The following is a 17240-nucleotide window of genomic DNA, read 5'->3' as shown; positions in this document are numbered from 1 at the left end:
ATTGAATTAAATATGTGAAATTACATATGTAAATGAGAAATGCATTTACATTATTGCACTATGGGGGAGTCCTGAGGCAGTTTAATTGTTCATGAGGAAAATGGCCTGTTGGTAAAAACTGTTCTTGTGCCTGGATGTCTTGGTTCTCTGTGCTCTGTAGCGCCAGCCAGAGGGCAACATTTGAAAGAGGGAGTGGGCAGGGTGTGTGGGGTCCAGAGTGATTCTACCTGCACGTTTCCTCACTCTGGAGACGTACAGGTCTTGGAGGGTGGGCAGGGGGGTACCAATAATCCTCTCAGCAGTCCTGACTGTCCGTTGTAGTTTCCTTCTGTCTGGTTTGGTGGCTGAACCAAACCAGACATTTATAGGTGTACACAGGACAGACTTAGTGACAGCCAAGTAGAATTAGTGTCATTAGCTCCTGTGGCAACTTTCTCTGCTGACAAAGGAAGTACAACCTTTGCTGAGCCTTCTTCACAGTGGAGTCGATGTGGGTGTCACACTTCAGGTCCTGAGAGATGGTACAGCCCAGGAACCTGAATGACTCCACTGCTGCAACAGTGTTGTTCAGGATGGTGAGAAGGGAGTGCGGGGCGGATTTCTCTTGAAGTCCACTATCATCTCCACTGTTCTGAGCATGTTCAGCTTAAGGTTGTTGTGAACACACCAGACAGCCAGCTGATCAACCTCCCATCTGTATACTGACTCGTCTCTGAAATTGTAAAGTAAGCTGAAGACCGTGGTGTCATCTGCAAACTTCAGGAGTTTGACAGTGGGGTCTTTTGCAGTGCAGTTGTTCGTACACAGGGAGAAGAGCAGTGGAGAGAGAACGTTTACAGTTGTTCTGGGTTTCCAGCATGAGTGGTGGAAGACTTTAACAGGATAACAGGAAAACACTCTGCGGTCCTGTGTCTCGCTCCATGAGGAGACAATAACAGAATAACATTTAACCAAGCTTTGTGTCTTCAGCCTGAGTGGTGGTAGACACTAACAGGATAACTAAAAAACAGTCTACGGTTCTGCATCTCCTCTCTAGGAGGAAAAACAGAATATGTCTTTGCTTCAAAGAGAAAGGAGACACTAGCAGAACAACACTTGAGCATTATGTACCTCTGGTCTACAAGGAAGGAGACTGTAACAGATAATCCAAAGTTCACAAGTGGAATAACCACTTAGGGAAAGGAGACATCAACAGACAATCTGAAAGTTCCAGATTGTTAATGAAATTCTGAGCCTGAATTAGGGCCACGTCTGCATGTTCCAGATTGGAAGGACCCTCGTGGTGCTCCAAGAGTTCAGCATTACCCAGCGTTTCACAGCCAAGGCTGTTGAAATGGAATTCAACTACTTATCCACTGCAATGCATCCCAGCAAAACGTGTGGAAGTCATTGTCATCACCAAACCCATCTGTTACAAACACTTTTAGGTCTAGGGAAATTAGGGTGCAATATTTAAAAACACTGTGCATGAACTGGGAAGCAATCACACCAACAAGATTAATATAAGGTAAAGTATCAGTATTTATTATTAAGAATAATTGGAGAAACGTTATCCCATAATATGTTTTACATAAATTTACAAATATACAACTTTGGGCCAAACAAAAATTATAAATCACAAAAGAAATGGGGAAAAGAGAAAATAACTTGGACCATGCCAAATCAAATAAATAAATACAAAAATAACCAATATTACTAAAAGAAAAGAAACACTCATAATCTAACCCAATAATTAGACTTCACTAGAAACCCAAATCAAAAGAAAATCTATAGCACCAAAGCACCCTAAATAAACTACTCTCACTATAACCCAAAAATACAAGGGATGGCATGTGTCACTAACCTAGTGTTCTAACCCAATTAAAAAACTCATTGTGCCACATGTATATCAGGTTTTACAACTAGATAAATTAACACAAAGAGAGAAAACAAAGAAAAAGGAATGAATGAGCCATCATACTAAGGGATCAAAGAACACAGACTTTACCATAAACTTTACCAATGATCAAAGTGATACTGAGCAAACAATTACAACAGATGCACAAGCATGAATCAAACAAAGAATCATCCCGCATTCCAAGCAGGCGCTCTCTTATATACTCGCATAGCCTCCCTCATTAGTGGAGACACCCGATGTCGTCAACATGCGTCTCCAAGATTGACAGATGAACGATCCAATTAAATACCACACCAACCTGCTGAAAGCGAAAGTGAAGAGCAAGAGACAGAGGGAGAGAGAGAAAAAACAAACAAACTCCAAAACACAAGTCACATTGGACATAACAATCAAGCAAAACGTAAATATCACTATCCAAAACTATTTCCAGAGATCTTGGCATTAGTGTTTGTCATTAGTGTATACAATCAGTTTATAAATGAACAACTGTTCTTTGGATATTGGATAACTTACACTTACATCACATATCTTAATTATTTATTTAACTAGAGATAAGGTCTTCACCTTATTAGTTTACAGAGAAACATCAGTTTATCCTTACATAAGATATACCATACTCTGCCAAAGCTTCATCCAATTCAACCACTTTCATCTCTCCATCCTATGCATTTTTTATTATGCTTTCGTAGTATCTTTTAGCACATTATTACCATTTAGTAGTTGTTAGATTTTGCTTGTTTATCTTTTTGGAAGTAAAAATTATTTTATTTCAAATGTGTCTTCCTTGTGTTGATAATGGATTAAGAGCTCCAAATATTAGGCCGATTTACATATTTTTAACTGATTGAATGGTCCATTTGAATCATTCTTATATTGTTATGGTGAGACTGCTTAGATGGTGCCCCGAGGATGGATGGTGGGGCCAACTGACATTCATAAACACAAACACACCTTAAGTTATGTGTGATCAAAAATCAACACATACTTTGGTGTCTTGTGTCTTGTGTACATTTTAATTAGTGCCTGGAGTGATTAACACTACACCCAAGTAGTCCTTTCCTATGTTAGAATATGCACACTTCCCTGCAACATAGTATGCAAAAAGCAGCGAACATACAGTACCCAGATGACCTACTGCATCCGTGTGCAACCAGTGGACACTTGCTATTCCATGAGGCCACAAAAGCTGAGGAGCCATTAGGTTTGAGCAGTTGAATTAAAAAAATTGTAGCCAATTTTGAATCCGGTGGCTCTTTTTAAGTGTAGGCAACAACTTTTATCTCGATTTATAAAAGTTAGTTCCATCCTGTTATCTGTTTGTACAAGGAGTATTCCAAGAGTGCTGAGATTTGGTATAACAGCACAGGGCATTTTCACTGTTTGTACCACTATGCTTGTCTAAAATTTGTGCATTAGAGACAGATGGCCAATCTGTGTGTTGCTCAGCAATACCCAGCACTTTGTTTGGAACTATTCGACATTGTTTAATCATTCATGTCCAGCTATATGATATTGTGTGCACTTTCTCATCACAAAGTGAAGAAGACATGACAAAGACACTAGTTATACACCCTTTCATGGAATGTTGCTTTCAGCCTGATTGTATCTGTCTGGTTTATAAATAAATTAGATTTAGTGGCTCATTGTAAAATACACACTTTCAGTTAGGCATCTTTTGTTCTGAACTTTTAGTTTTGATAGCATTCCCTCTCTCCTGCTTTGGTTTTGATTATAGCTGTACAGCTCCTTGTGTCACACATTAGCTATTTTATGCCACACATAAAGATATAATTTTTATATTTTATATGTAAGATCTAAAGACACATCCATGTGAGCACTTGACCCATTTCTAAAAAAATATATTATTTCACTACAGTCTCTCATCTTCCTCTCTACTTGTACTTCTTTGAGTAACTTGAAACTTTGTATTACAGCACATATTATACTTTTGCCTTCTGACAATTAATCACTTTTGCTGTATTCCTTTGTAAGTTTCTGTGGATAAAAGTGTCTGTTAAATGAATAAATGTAAATGTAAAATAACAAACTTTATTCTCGGAATGCCATAAATGTGGCATGTCAAATATCCAGTAATAAGAATTTTTGTCCAACTTTGTGAGAATTTACTTATTTCAGCAAAATAAGATGGTCTTTTTCATTAGTAGAACTAAATGTTCAAATATGCTATGAAGGACTCACAAAGAAACACATTACCACACACACACACACACACACCTATAATAGAACAATTAATTTCCTTCCCATGATAGCTGTACTACTGCAGTTCTTTCAGTTTTTTAATACCTTGCCTGTCTGTTTAAATAACTTCTTCACTAACTTTATTTGCAGTGTGCATAAAAGTAAAGCAGGAATAATTTGACCTTTGTTTAGAGTTAAAGGAATAGTTCACCCAAAAATGTAATTTCTCTGATCATTTACTCACCCTTATGCCATCCCAGATGTGTAGGACTTTCTTTCGTCTGCTGAACACAAATTAAGATTTGTAGAAGAATGTTTCAGCTCTGTAGCTCCATACAAATCAAGTGAGTGGTGGCCAGAACTCTGAAGGTTCAAATATCACATAAATGCATCATAAAATTAATCCATATGACTCTGGTGGTTTAATAAATATCTTCTGAAGCGATCCAGTCAGTTTTGGGTGAGAATAAATAAAAATGTAACTCCTTTTTCAATGTACATCTTGCTATTACAGTCTCTAGGCACAATCATGATTTTAAGTCTGATTCCACATGTGCCAAGTGCTAGATGGCCCTATAGAAAGTGTAATCAAGCTTGAAATCATGATCGCCAAGGAAACTATTGTCAAGATTTATAGTGAAAAAGAGTTACATTTTGGTTTGTTCTCACCCAAAACCGATTGGATTGCTTCACAAGCCACTGATTAAACCAACGGAGACATATGGATTACTTTTATGAGGCCTTTGTGTTATATTTGAACATCAACATGATCTTCAAAGCAAATGGTGGCTACTTTGAAGAAGCTAATATATAAATGAAAATAGAAGAAATCTTAATGACATAACGTCTCGGGTTACTTAACTGTAACTCCTGTTCCCTGATAAAAGTGGAACGAGATGCTGCGCTGATTTAGCGCTTTGGGGTGTGACCAGCTGTGAATATGTGTGCAACACGTCAATGAAAATTACCAGAATTTATAGCCTCTGCTGGTGACATCATTGGATGTACCTGTAGCAGGTCTATAAATAGATGCGTCACAGGTGCATCATCAGGTATTTTGTCTGAAGAGCAGTCCTGGAGCATCCCAGTGCGGCAATGAAGAGCAGCATCTTGTTCTGCTTTTATCAGGGAACAGGGGTTACAGAGCGGGAGACAATAGTGCCCGCATCATGATAGGTAATTTCCTGAGTGGGAGAGAGAACGCTCTTTTTGACATTGAGTCTCAGACCCAGAGAAACCAGATGAGCTAAGACGATGTACCTGTGCTGAACTTCCAGTTCTTGTGACTGTGCTAGTATCAGCCAGTCATCTATGTAATTCAGAATGCGGATGCCCCGGAGTCGCAAAGGAGCCAGTGCTGCATCCATGCATTTCGTGAATGTGTGGGGTGATAGGTCTAGGCCGAATGGAAGAACCCGATATTGGAAAGCTTCACCTCCAAAAGCAAACCTCAGGAACTTCCTGTGTTGTGGCAGATTTTCTATATGAAAATATGCGTCCATGAGATCGATCATGACCAACCGATCATGATGATGGATTTGAGACACGTCCGTCATGACAGTTAGCATCTTGAACTTGAACGCCCTGATTGAGCGATTCAAGCCTCGAAGTTCTAAAATCGGACTTAACCCCCCACCCTTCTTGGGAACCAGGAAGTATCTGCTGTAGTAACCGGACTCTTTCTCTGGAAGGGGAAAATGTTCTATGGCCCCTTTAACTAAGAGATTTTGCAGTGCTTTCCACAGTAGACATGCTTGTTTCCGGTTTCACGGTAGTGGAGACGGCGATCGAATTGAATTCTGTAGCCTTTTTCTACTGTTCTTAGAACCCACATAGAAACACCTGGCCGTAGCTTCCACGCTGACAGGTTCTCTGAGATGAGCATCAATTTTGACACTTCCTGTTGAGGGGATGTAGATTATTCCACGTCCTGGACTAAGGCAGGAAGCAACGGAACACCCAACATTTTGCTAGAAATCTCCAACTCCCGAAACACCAGAGGCGGTGGGAATGGAGAGGTTTCGTGGGGGTATCGGGAAGGTCCAGGTGAATGCTTCACGCGCCCCTACCCGAGGGGGGCTACCCCACAAGGCTGGGTGCAAGACCGTCAGGGTTTTTTCTTCTTAGAAATGACTGCCCTGAGATCTTGCTTTGGGGGCTGCTGAGGGCGACGAGCCGGCCCCCAGTCTCTACGAGGGGAGCACGACTCGCCACGCTTTGTTTTTGAGCCTCACTTCTGGGTGGCTGACGGCCCCTCCCCCTGAGTGCGGCGAGGAAGGAATTGACAGAAGGCTTCCTCGTGACTATTTGCCTCCTGGAACCTGGTGATAACTACATTCATAGCGTCACCAAATAAGCCAGAAGGCGAAACCGGGGCATTGAGAAGGAAAATTTTGTCCTTGTCTCTGATGCCCGACAGGTTGAGCCATAAGTGTCTCTCCGTGCTGACTAAAGCAGACATAGACTGGCAAATGGCGCGAGCCGTCTGCTTGGTCGCGCAGAGAGACCGATCCGTGGCTCGACGATGCTTAGAGAAAGCCTCTTCGACCGTGGTGCCCTCACTCAGGTCCTTCAACAGATCAGCCTGGTACGCCTGACCTGCTGCCTGATAAGCCTTCCCCACAAGCGTGGAGGTGGTCCTGCACGGCTTTGTGGGGAGAGTGGGTCTCTTTAGTGATGATGCCAAACCAGGTGAGAGATAACCCGCAAGTGTCTCTTCTACCGGCGGCATCACTGAATACCCAAGTGCCTCGGCACCCACGATAGTCGAATATGTCGACGTTGAGGGCATGAAGACACGGGAAGTATAAGGTTTCCTCCATGAATGAGAAAGCTCGTCATGGAGGTCATCAAAGAAAGGAAGGGACTGATATAGCGTTCCCTTTTTTGGCCACCAGACAGAAATCTGTCTTCTAGTTTGGAGCGTTTGGGGGGTCTCTTGTTCATGTGGACAGTCTAACTGTAGCCTTGGCACAGCCCGTGTAACCACCTCGAGTAATTCCTCCGCTTTATTATTGTGCGTGGAATGTTCAGAGGTTCAGCGTCCCCCTCATGAACCGAAGAGGCACCGAAGCACGCTTCAGGCTTACGAGAAGGATCAGCTGGATCTGGGGAGAGAGCGAGCGATAGGGACAGACCCGTCTCTCGCTCCTCAGCCAGATCTTGGAAGTAAGTGAGACGAGTGCAAATCATTTTGACTGTAAACAGATCACAATGCTCGCACCCGCACCGCCCCAACGCAAGAGCAGCATGCTCTTCCCCCAAACACACAAAACAAAACTGGTGTGTGTCCGTTTCAGCCATAGAGCATAAACATGGGAACACACACCGCTTGCTTTGTTTATCAGTCATTCTTTTTCTTCTTTTTTTTTTAAAGAAAAGAGAAAGAGAAAGGTTTCTCCGCACTGCCTAACAATTCTAACTCCTAAAAGAGGAATGTAGAAAGTTTCTTACAGGCTCATGAAGCGCACACACACACAGAGTGATCTGAAGACAAAAGATCTGACGATGCACCTGTGACACATTTATTTATAGCCCTGCTACAGGTTCATCCAATGATGTCACCAGCAGAGGCTATAAATTCTGGTCAATTTCATTGACGTGTTGCACACATATTCACAGCTGGTCACACCTAAAGTTGTTCCCAAAGCGTTAAATCAGCGCAGCATCAAAGTGTACCTTTTTGACAGGGAACAATTATTCTGACATATGAAATAAAAAAGTATTAATATATAATACAAAAAGAGTAGGTATGTACATTTTTTATGTCACTTCATTATTATTTTTTATTTTTTTATTCAGGGGAAATAAAACATTTGGGGAAATAAAATACAATTTGGGTAAGGTGAGCTTACATTTTCTAAACCTTTTTTTTGCAGAACTACAACCCTAGTGTGACAAGACCCCTGTTTGTGGCAGCAGAGATGAACTGGGTGTACCTACAAATCCTGCTTGGTGGGGTTAGCAAATGCTCCACCATGTTTGGCAGCGTCTGGTTATCTATGGTATTCGTCTTTCAAATCCTGGTGATTGTTGTGGCTGCCCAGCATGTATGGAGTGATGAAAACAAAGAGTTCCTCTGCAACATGGCCCAGCCAGGTTGCACTAGTGTCTGCTATGACCAATATTTCCCCATCTCCCACATCCATCTATGGGCTCTTCTGATAATTTTCTTTATTTTCAAGACATGTCTGAAAAACACAATTTAAAAATTATGATGTTTCCACATTTTGCAGGACTGTAGGAACCATAGTGATACTTCAATATTCTTAAGCCAGTCAGATAACAAGTCAAAAGGGTGGCATTCTTTAGTCTTGCTAACTAAAGAAGCACATTGTCTCCTATTGTACAGATAGTAAAACCCTCGGAGAACAGCAAGGTGGGATGAGACATTAGTAAGCATCCTGTCCCTGGCATATTAAATGAATAAGTGTCCACACTTAATGTATGAAGCCGTCCATGAAATGTAGATCTGCAGCTATACCGAACATTTAAATTAAAATGCCCTTGAAAGCTGGACAGCATTTAACTTGGGAAGCACATTATGCACTGGTTATTGATATACAGTGTCTAGCTACATAATTGGCACAACAGACTCATTAATTACTTCATGTTCAGCTTTTAAATATCCTAATGTATAAACACACGTTTTTACATATTTTTTTTTTTTTTTTTTTGGTGCTATATGTCATATTTGTACTGTACTAAATCATAAAATGACCATAATATGTAATTAGAGAATTAGGAAACATGCTAAGTTGAAACACTGGCTTCTCAGATAACAATGCTACAGCCAGTATATTCCACTTTGAAGTTTCCATGTGTGATCCCGCTGCCCACCCACCAATGGTATTTCGACACCACCGGGTTGCCAGATTTGAACAAGTTTGCAGGCAAACAACACTGCGTGATGCAGCCATGGAAGCCAGCAAACCAACTGAATCAGGGATAACAGATTCCATCCGACCTAAAAAGCCTCACCATCCAACTACAAACTACCATGACCAGAGGCGTAGTAAAACAAGGATAAATATTGGAGATGCCTTTGGAAGATGGAGACAGCTTAAAGCCTAAAAATCGTGTCAAAAGTCTGGCAACTCGCATGAGTTTTGAGTCTGGGGCGGGGCCACCAACTCTCCAATATTTTGAATTTGGACTGCAGTACCATTTCAAACGGTTGTTGTCAATCTTATAGTAAAAGGAAATACACACTATGTCGTGTCCCATTTCATAGTAGTTTGACTTCATTTGCAGCTCTTCATTATATTATATTATATTATATTATATTATATAATATTATATTATATTATATTATATTATATTATATAAAAGCAGCATAACATCAAGCATTTAAACACTGTCTATGTGGTCAATGCCAGTGCCAAGGATTCTTATTTCTGTTCAAGAAATTTTATCTAACTAGATTGTTTGTATTATTATTATTATTTATTATTCATTAAAAAAGAATGTTCTTACCTTATCATAATAACTCTATCCTCCTCTATATTTATGGTTACCATAACAAGACAAGTTCCAGTGACGAGTCGGTTTTACATTTTTTTTACAATACAGTATGTAAACAGGCATGACTCACAGTTTCTACTGTCAGAGATTTTCCACAGTTTTAAACAATCATGTTTAATATGTTAGGATGTGGCTCTGACAAACGTCAAAATGCACCAATCAGAGTTAGGAGGCGGGCCTTCGTAAATACAACCAAATCGCTCTATTTGCTAAGATTCTTCGCGGAATGAGTTATCAATACGGCCAGGTAAAGTCTGTCTTCCGGGTTTAACTATTTTACTTTTAGATGTATATTTGACTGTTTTTGATTATGTTATAATTATCTTATCGTATGATTTTTTAATGTTAATGTACATGATGCTTACATTCCGCTCTTGTAAACTTTGTAAAAACGACCATGTTTTAGGCTAGTCAGTTAGCACGGTAGCTTCCCTTATGTGAAATACATGTTGTTTATGTAAATGTTGTTTTTATGTCTGTTGAGAAAGTGCTTCGCAGACGTTTATCAGATTGCAAAAATAACCGTATATATTACATTTTAGCTCGCATAATGCCAAAAAGCATATCTACTAAATGGAATCGTGTCCCTTTTGGATGTACCCATCCTCTTTAACCATGGTAACTGTCATTGCCACCAAAATACCAGTCCGTACTATTAATGTAACCATAATAATTTAATATTATATTTAAAACAGTGTAAGAAACTTTCTTAAACATTCTTAGTTTTGTTTAAAATGTATTTATTTATTGTTTGATGACTGCGGTTTCTAATAGCACATTACAATCATAATTGTTGTAAATGTGGTGTTTTGCCGGAAATGAAGGTTGCCTTTTTTGTCAGGGGTGGACTAAGGCTTAAAGGAATTGTTTCTTTAAAAATGACAATTATGTCGTTATTTACTATAAATTTTCTTCTTCTGTGGAACACAAAACGAAATGTGATGCAGAATGAAAGCCTCAGTTACCATTCACTTTCATTGCATATAGTTTTCCATACAGTGTAAGTAAACAGAGAGTTTCATTCTGTCTAACATCTAAAAACAAAGAAAGTCAAAGGGGTTTGGAAAATGAGTAAATGATGACAGAACGTTCAGTTTGGGGAGAGCTATCACTTTTAAAACTTAGGAGTATTGATGATTCTATACAAAGGAAATTAGAATTGAGTTACTCATGTTTATTGTAGTGTATTTAGTTTTTTCTTCATTTGTTATTCAAAGGGTTATCGACCAGGTGGTTCCCAACACCACCCTCCTCCAGGGGCGCCCAATGGTTCACCTTATGGAGGTGCCCCTCAAGGGCAGTATGGTGGACAAGCTGTACCTGGAGCTCCTTATGGCTCTTATGGTCCACCTGGTCCAGGAGGTCCCCCTGGAGCACCGTACAGTGGTGGTCAGGCTCCAGGTGGCCCTTACGGAGGTTATGGACAGCCCCAGGGAGGACCATATTTTCAGCAGGCTCCTGCAGGTTAGAGGAATTCACTTCTATTTCAATTAAGCTGGGCTAAGTATTATATTGTAGAATATAAATGTAAATCTATTGAGTGTTTATATGTATGTTCAGTGATCCCAAATATTTGGGCCCCTAACCCGCACTTAAAAATATATGAACATCATTGCATTAGAAAGTAAAAAACCAAGTGGATTTTATTTTAAAGAAAGATAGCACAAGCACACATTTTTAGCACAACATTTCACACACAAAAAAATAAGTTTGCTTGGTTTTAAATTCTAAACCAATATTCTGTTCAAGACGGTATTGATTGTGACTAAATGTGTTTGAACACTTTCTGGTTGTCATTTGATGAACTACAAATGTGGTTACTCTACTAGGACATCTGTGTAAGAAATAGATCACAAAAAATTCTCTGATCATTTACTCACCCTCATGCCATCCCAGATATGTTACTTTTTTTCTCATGTTGAACACAAATTAAGATTTTTAAAAGAATATTTCAGCTCTGTAGGTCCATTCAATGCAAGTGAATGGTGGCCAGAAATCTGAAGGTCCAAATATCATATAAAGTTAGCATAAAAGTAATCCATATGACTTCAGTAGTTTAATCAATGTCTTCTGAAACTGTCCAAAAGGTTTTGGATGAGAACAAACCAAACTATAACTCCTTTTTCATTGTATATTTTGTCATTGCGGTCTCTAGGCACAATCATGATTTGGTTTGACATCTAATGCAGTGAATAGAATACTTTTTTAGGTCTGGCTTAAGTGTCTAAAAACTTTTTGGGACCACTGTATACGTTATGTTCCCTCCTACCCTTTTTATTTTTGGTTTATAGACTGCACACCTAAATGATTTTCAGACTAAATCATGATTAATCATTTAAGTTTTGTGGTTACAAAATAATCTAATCACATCTGCTCTTTAAGACTATGGTTTGGCATATATATTTTTTTATCAAAGTTTTTCCTCATCTTTATACATCAGATCCAATTCTGCAATTGCTTCGTAAAAGATATTGGTTCGGCAGGTGAAATTTTTTTCTATACAGTCTCGGGAGTGGCAGACAGCAGCTCCAAGCTTGGCTGACTGATGATGTCTGAGTGTCAGGGTTGGCAGGTGGGACAGCGAGAGATGCTGCCGTTCCATCAGGCGTGCAGTAGCTGAGGGCTGTGCATAGAAAAAAATGAAAGAAAGGAATTTATGAAGGTGCTGCAGACAAGGTCCTTGATCCTCCTGCACTGCATTTGTGTCATAAGCCCCTCACTGAATGACTGATGCTGATACACCGCAAAATAGCAGAAGCATCTTGTACTGATCTTGTACAGAATGTGCCCACGGGAGAATTAGAGTGATGAGTGAGATAATTCTGAGCAATGGGTTACGTGTGTAAGTGTCTGTCTGCGTTTATGTTGGCAACTATGCTGTAATGTCCTGTGGGAAAGACTGTCAGATTCAAAGATTGTCCAAAGAACAGTACTTATCCTTCCCCAGGGATACAGTGACCAACAAATTGGACATGTTATACTTGTCTCCCCTGGGACCAAAGTGACACATCAGTGACAACTTAGTGCCTTGTAGTGTTTCCCATTTATTTTTCCCAGACTGCCATTAAAGAATGTAGTCTAATTTAGAGAGTTTTTTTACTGATTACACTGGAAGTACTAATTAATCAGTAAGTGATTTGTTTTGAATTATATTACAGCAGACAGATTGTGTTGAAGATGCATTTGCATCAATCTCACTTAGGCCTTTCAAACTGAATGCATATTTGTTTTTAAATAGTTTTTCTATGTAAACATGCGCTAGACTAGACAAATGTTTTAACAGTTGTACCATGGCTCACACAGGAGCAATGCATTTTTTACATGCCTTGTCAAGTTAAAAAGAACTTCAGCATTAAACGCATCTCGAGACACCGTTGTTCTCTTTTATTTGTTGCGATGCTTCTAGCTTTTTTTGTTGTTGCATAAAATGCTTTCGGTTTGTGTGTCCCCTAACAAAGATTGTTTTTGTGTTGTAGGTAACATTCCTCCCGGGGTGAACCCAGAGGCTCATCAGTGGTTTTCATCTGTGGACACAGATCGAAGTGGCTACATTAACCAGAAGGAGTTGAAGCAAGCCCTCATCAATTCCAACAACTCTACCTTCAATGACGAAACCTGCATTATGATGCTCAGTGAGTGTTACTTTTGTTAAAATAACCAAATCTTCATTGTCTCCTGACAATGAAGGTATATAGGTATTTTATTTAGTTGTGTAGTCTCATGTGGTCCTGTGTTTGTCCTATGTTGTTTTTATGTAGCACTGTGGTCCTGGAGGAACGTTGTCTCGTTTCGCTGTGTACTGTACTAACTGTATATGGTAGAAACGACAATAAAAACCACTTGACTTGACTTGACAGCAGTCAAATTGTTTAATGGATTCTTATATTTCCAAATATCCAAATTCAGAACACTGCATTGTCAAATATAAGTTTCAAAATAGTATTTTAAAACATCCTTCAGTGCTTAAGGAATATATGAAATCTGTGCATTGTCTGTATTTCCAGATATGTTTGACAAGACCAAAACTGGACGTATAGATGTATTTGGTTTCTCTGCTCTCTGGACATTTCTGCAGCAGTGGAGGGCACTGTTCCAACAGTTTGACCGGGACCGATCCGGTTCAATTAACAGCAATGAGATGCACCAGGGTAAGTGAATTAGAAATCATGAAAGAGGATCTGAGATAACACTTTTGCACTTAGTTCAGTAAACGCTGTTTAGAAAATGTTTAGAAAATGTTTAGAATACCTGGCCAATTAGGGTGCTTTCACTCTAGCACGTTTGGTGCGCACCTTGTTTCGAATGACGTCAAAGTTTGGATATTGGGAACACTGTTTTCCGAACCCGGGTGCGCACCCAGGAACCACACCCAAGTCCACTTGAAGTGGTCTGGGGTACCGTTCATGTGAAATCCAGTACACTTTGCTGATTATAAACACAATCGTACCAAATCATGGAAGTGAACTAGGACTGGGCGATAAGTAAAAAATATTTTAACAAGAGTCACCTTAAAAAATATTGCAATATACAATTATATCGTCAACCCCCCCCCCGCCGAGGGTTGGTGAAAATGTATTTTAAATTAATTTATTGAAACACGAAAAACATAAAAAATAGACATTTCTAAATTCAAAATGCACTTTAAACTGAATGAAAAAAGTTATTAAAATAATATTATAAAATAACTATAAACATCTTGTATATATAACAACCTCCCCAAATCCAAACATTGACCATCTCCAACGACCACATTTGCCATCACGCAAGTAAACATCAACGACAACAGGTAGAAAATTACTAATAGCCTAAAGATTAAGAACTAAAAGATAATTATAAACGTAAAGATAATAATAAAAATAAAGCCTAATAAATTCCCTTGGGTTCTAAATTCACACACTACTGGACTACTGTTTAATATATTTGCTGACTTCCCAGATCCTTGATTTTCCATTTCCCGATATTGTTGAATATCATCTGTCAATTGAGTGTCGTAATCAGCATCGGTTTCCTTGTAAGATATCGTCAATATATGATTACATCTTCCTATTGCCCAGCTGTAAAGTGAATCACTTGTGATGACGTATAATTTGCGTCTTTGCAGGTTCCCGATTGCAATTATTATGGTATAATACATTTCTCACACCTGCTTGTGTCTAAATAAATCCCCTTCAGAGAGCAGCTCACATTTTTTACATCTCTTGCAGTGCATCTGTGGGCTTGTGGCAGACAAACGCTAATCTTCATCACATCATTGCTCATTCAATGCATCCGTGGGAGACAAACACCAGTGTTGTTTTGTGGTTGTAAAGTTTTGGTGGTAGATCCAAAGAGATGAATACTTTAATAACAGTGAAGCTGATGTCTTCTTGAGTTGTTGCCTAGTTACAGTGGTAAACAGCTGCCATTTGTACTCATGTTGATGACTCAATTGGAATGCGTTTCGGACCAAAATAATATAATGTGGACAGAGACCAGTGGGAGGGGCGAAGAAACGAATCCGTGTGCAGTCCAAGTAATCAAAAAAGTGTGTAAGCACCCTTAGAGACAACGATGTGCCGCTAATCCTCCCCCTTTTTAGAATTCATGCAATGTGTTTGTATGGATTAAATTTAAAATAATGTTTTCAGTTGAACTTTTATGAAACAATGGCGTGGTTTTGTTTTTTACAAATTTGCGATTATTTGATTTCTTTGCCATTTTCAGAATGGAAGGCTAAATGTTTGGGCATGGAAATTATCTTTCAAGTCATGGAAAAGTCACTAAAACACTAAACTAAATGTCCAAATCTAAAATGTTAAAGAGTTAAGTGATTAACAAAGCATAACACTTAATTTGGTATTGTAAAAAAAAAAAATAGTTATTAGCCTGTAGATCACAGTTCCATGAATATGCACAAAGGGCAAAATAACTAACTGCTTATCTGCTCGGATTTCTTACATTTCCAGGAATTTATAGATGTAATTAATCTCTGAATCCCACACACACAAGTAGCAGCATTCACTGTTCTCTTCTGTAAACCCATTTTCCATGTAATCCTGTGCAATTGAACACTGCATTATTTGTAAGGGGTATTTCATTGTTGAGGCATCATGGGAAAGCGCTCTTAAAATAACCCCAACAATGGTTACCGTTATCTTGCACTCTCTTTTATATTCATTGATTTTGAATGAACAAGGCCATTCATGACTGCTAAAGGAATATTTCATAGTTGTAGCTATCAAGGTGTGAATAGCCGTGAAAGTGCATGGATGATTACAGGTGAGGGACAGAGTGGAGAAAACATTGCGTACTTAGAGATACAAAAACAATGCTTGAATGGTTTAATGGGGTCTGTAGTGTGAAACAAAATAGGGCATTTAGGGAACTTTGGAAGCTTCATTTAAAAGATGTCATCCTAGCATTGTTAATTAGCCATACTCATTTACTATTTGTTGCTGACTCATTTTATGCATATTTAACTGATGGAATATAATTAAGAGTGTTTTTATTTTTAGCATTGTTGAACCCACTACTAATCGTGTTATTACTAACCAGTGGTTAGTCATAGGAAGCATCACAGATCTCATTGGATGGTAAAGTATTCTGGAATTTTAAGTTCGGTTCATGTAAAGTTTTATTTATCTTTGTGTTCCTTATCTTCCAGCATTATCTCAGATGGGCTACAATCTGAGTCCTCAGTTCATTCAGCAGCTGGTGAATCGTTTCTCTGCTCCTGGTGGTGGGAATGGGGTTCTCCAACTGGACCGCTTCATTCAGGTGTGCACCCAGCTCCAGAGCATGACCCAAGCATTCCGTGAGAAAGACACCGCCATGACTGGAAATGTGCGGCTGAGTTATGAAGATTTTCTGTCTGGTGCCGTTACCAGACTGATGTAAAATACTGTTTAAATAGTCAAGGAGAAGACCTGATTTCACTAATGGTTGAAGACCATTGTCTGTTGATAGAAAATATGTGACATGCCACTTAACCCTTTCAATAGTGCCTTCCACTGCAGGTTACCTAGATTTCACCACATTGAGCTTAAACCACTGTGTTCATTAAGCATTGCCTGCAAGCCAAAATATAGTATGTATCGCTACAGACTACCTATGATATGCTTGTCTGCTTTAGACAGATACAATATATCCTCACTGAACTAATGCCAAAAATGTCAATGGTACATTCTATTAGCCATGCAAGAAGCATTATTTACACAAGTATGACAAATACTTTACATGAAATCAAGTGTTGATTGATTCCCAGATTAATTATTTTTTTTTATTTAAGTTTTAAAATTCTAAATGTTTGTAATGCAAATTATTATTTTGCCTTTTTCTCCCAAAAGCTATTGTTGTATGCTTTAGTTTGTATATGAATATTTATGCTTTCTCCACCTTCTCCCTTTTTATTTCAAATAAAATTATAATAGGTGAATATTACTTTTTTCCTTGTTGATTTGTTTACTAAATTAAAAGAAGGAACTCAATTTGTTGAATTTGTTCCATTTTAAACTATTGACCAACTTACTAAAATTAGGGTTTATATATATATATATACATATATATATATATATATATATATATATATATATATATATATATATATATATATATACAGTGCTGTGCAAAAGTCTTAGGCACA

The 17240-nt window shown here is 38.7% G+C and overlaps 1 protein-coding gene across 1 annotated transcript; it reads left to right on the top strand.

Moving 5' to 3' along the window:
* The first annotated feature begins 9789 nt into the window (after positions 1 to 9789).
* On the top strand, positions 9790 to 17038 carry LOC127650715 (peflin-like). Its single transcript, XM_052136313.1, has 5 exons — positions 9790 to 9866; positions 10837 to 11083; positions 13096 to 13251; positions 13624 to 13767; positions 16263 to 17038. The coding sequence occupies exons 1-5, from the start codon at positions 9846 to 9848 to the stop codon at positions 16493 to 16495; spliced, it is 801 nt and encodes a 266-aa protein (XP_051992273.1). The 5' UTR covers positions 9790 to 9845; the 3' UTR covers positions 16496 to 17038.
* The last annotated feature ends 202 nt before the right edge of the window (positions 17039 to 17240 follow it).

The sequence above is a fragment of the Xyrauchen texanus genome, chromosome 10 (genome assembly GCF_025860055.1).
Source record: "Xyrauchen texanus isolate HMW12.3.18 chromosome 10, RBS_HiC_50CHRs, whole genome shotgun sequence".
NCBI classification, from domain to species: Eukaryota; Metazoa; Chordata; class Actinopteri; order Cypriniformes; family Catostomidae; genus Xyrauchen; species Xyrauchen texanus.
Note: the sequence above shows the minus strand (reverse complement) of the source record. Positions and strands in the feature narration are given on the sequence as shown.

Excerpts from the sequence above, each read along its gene's own strand:
- LOC127650715 (XM_052136313.1), top strand. The coding sequence starts at position 9,846 with ATGAGTTATCAATACGGCCAG. Across the intron at positions 11,084-13,095 it reads TTTTCAGCAGGCTCCTGCAG|GTAACATTCCTCCCGGGGTG; the intron begins GTTAGAGGAATT and ends TTTGTGTTGTAG. Across the intron at positions 13,768-16,262 it reads CAGCAATGAGATGCACCAGG|CATTATCTCAGATGGGCTAC; the intron begins GTAAGTGAATTA and ends CTTATCTTCCAG.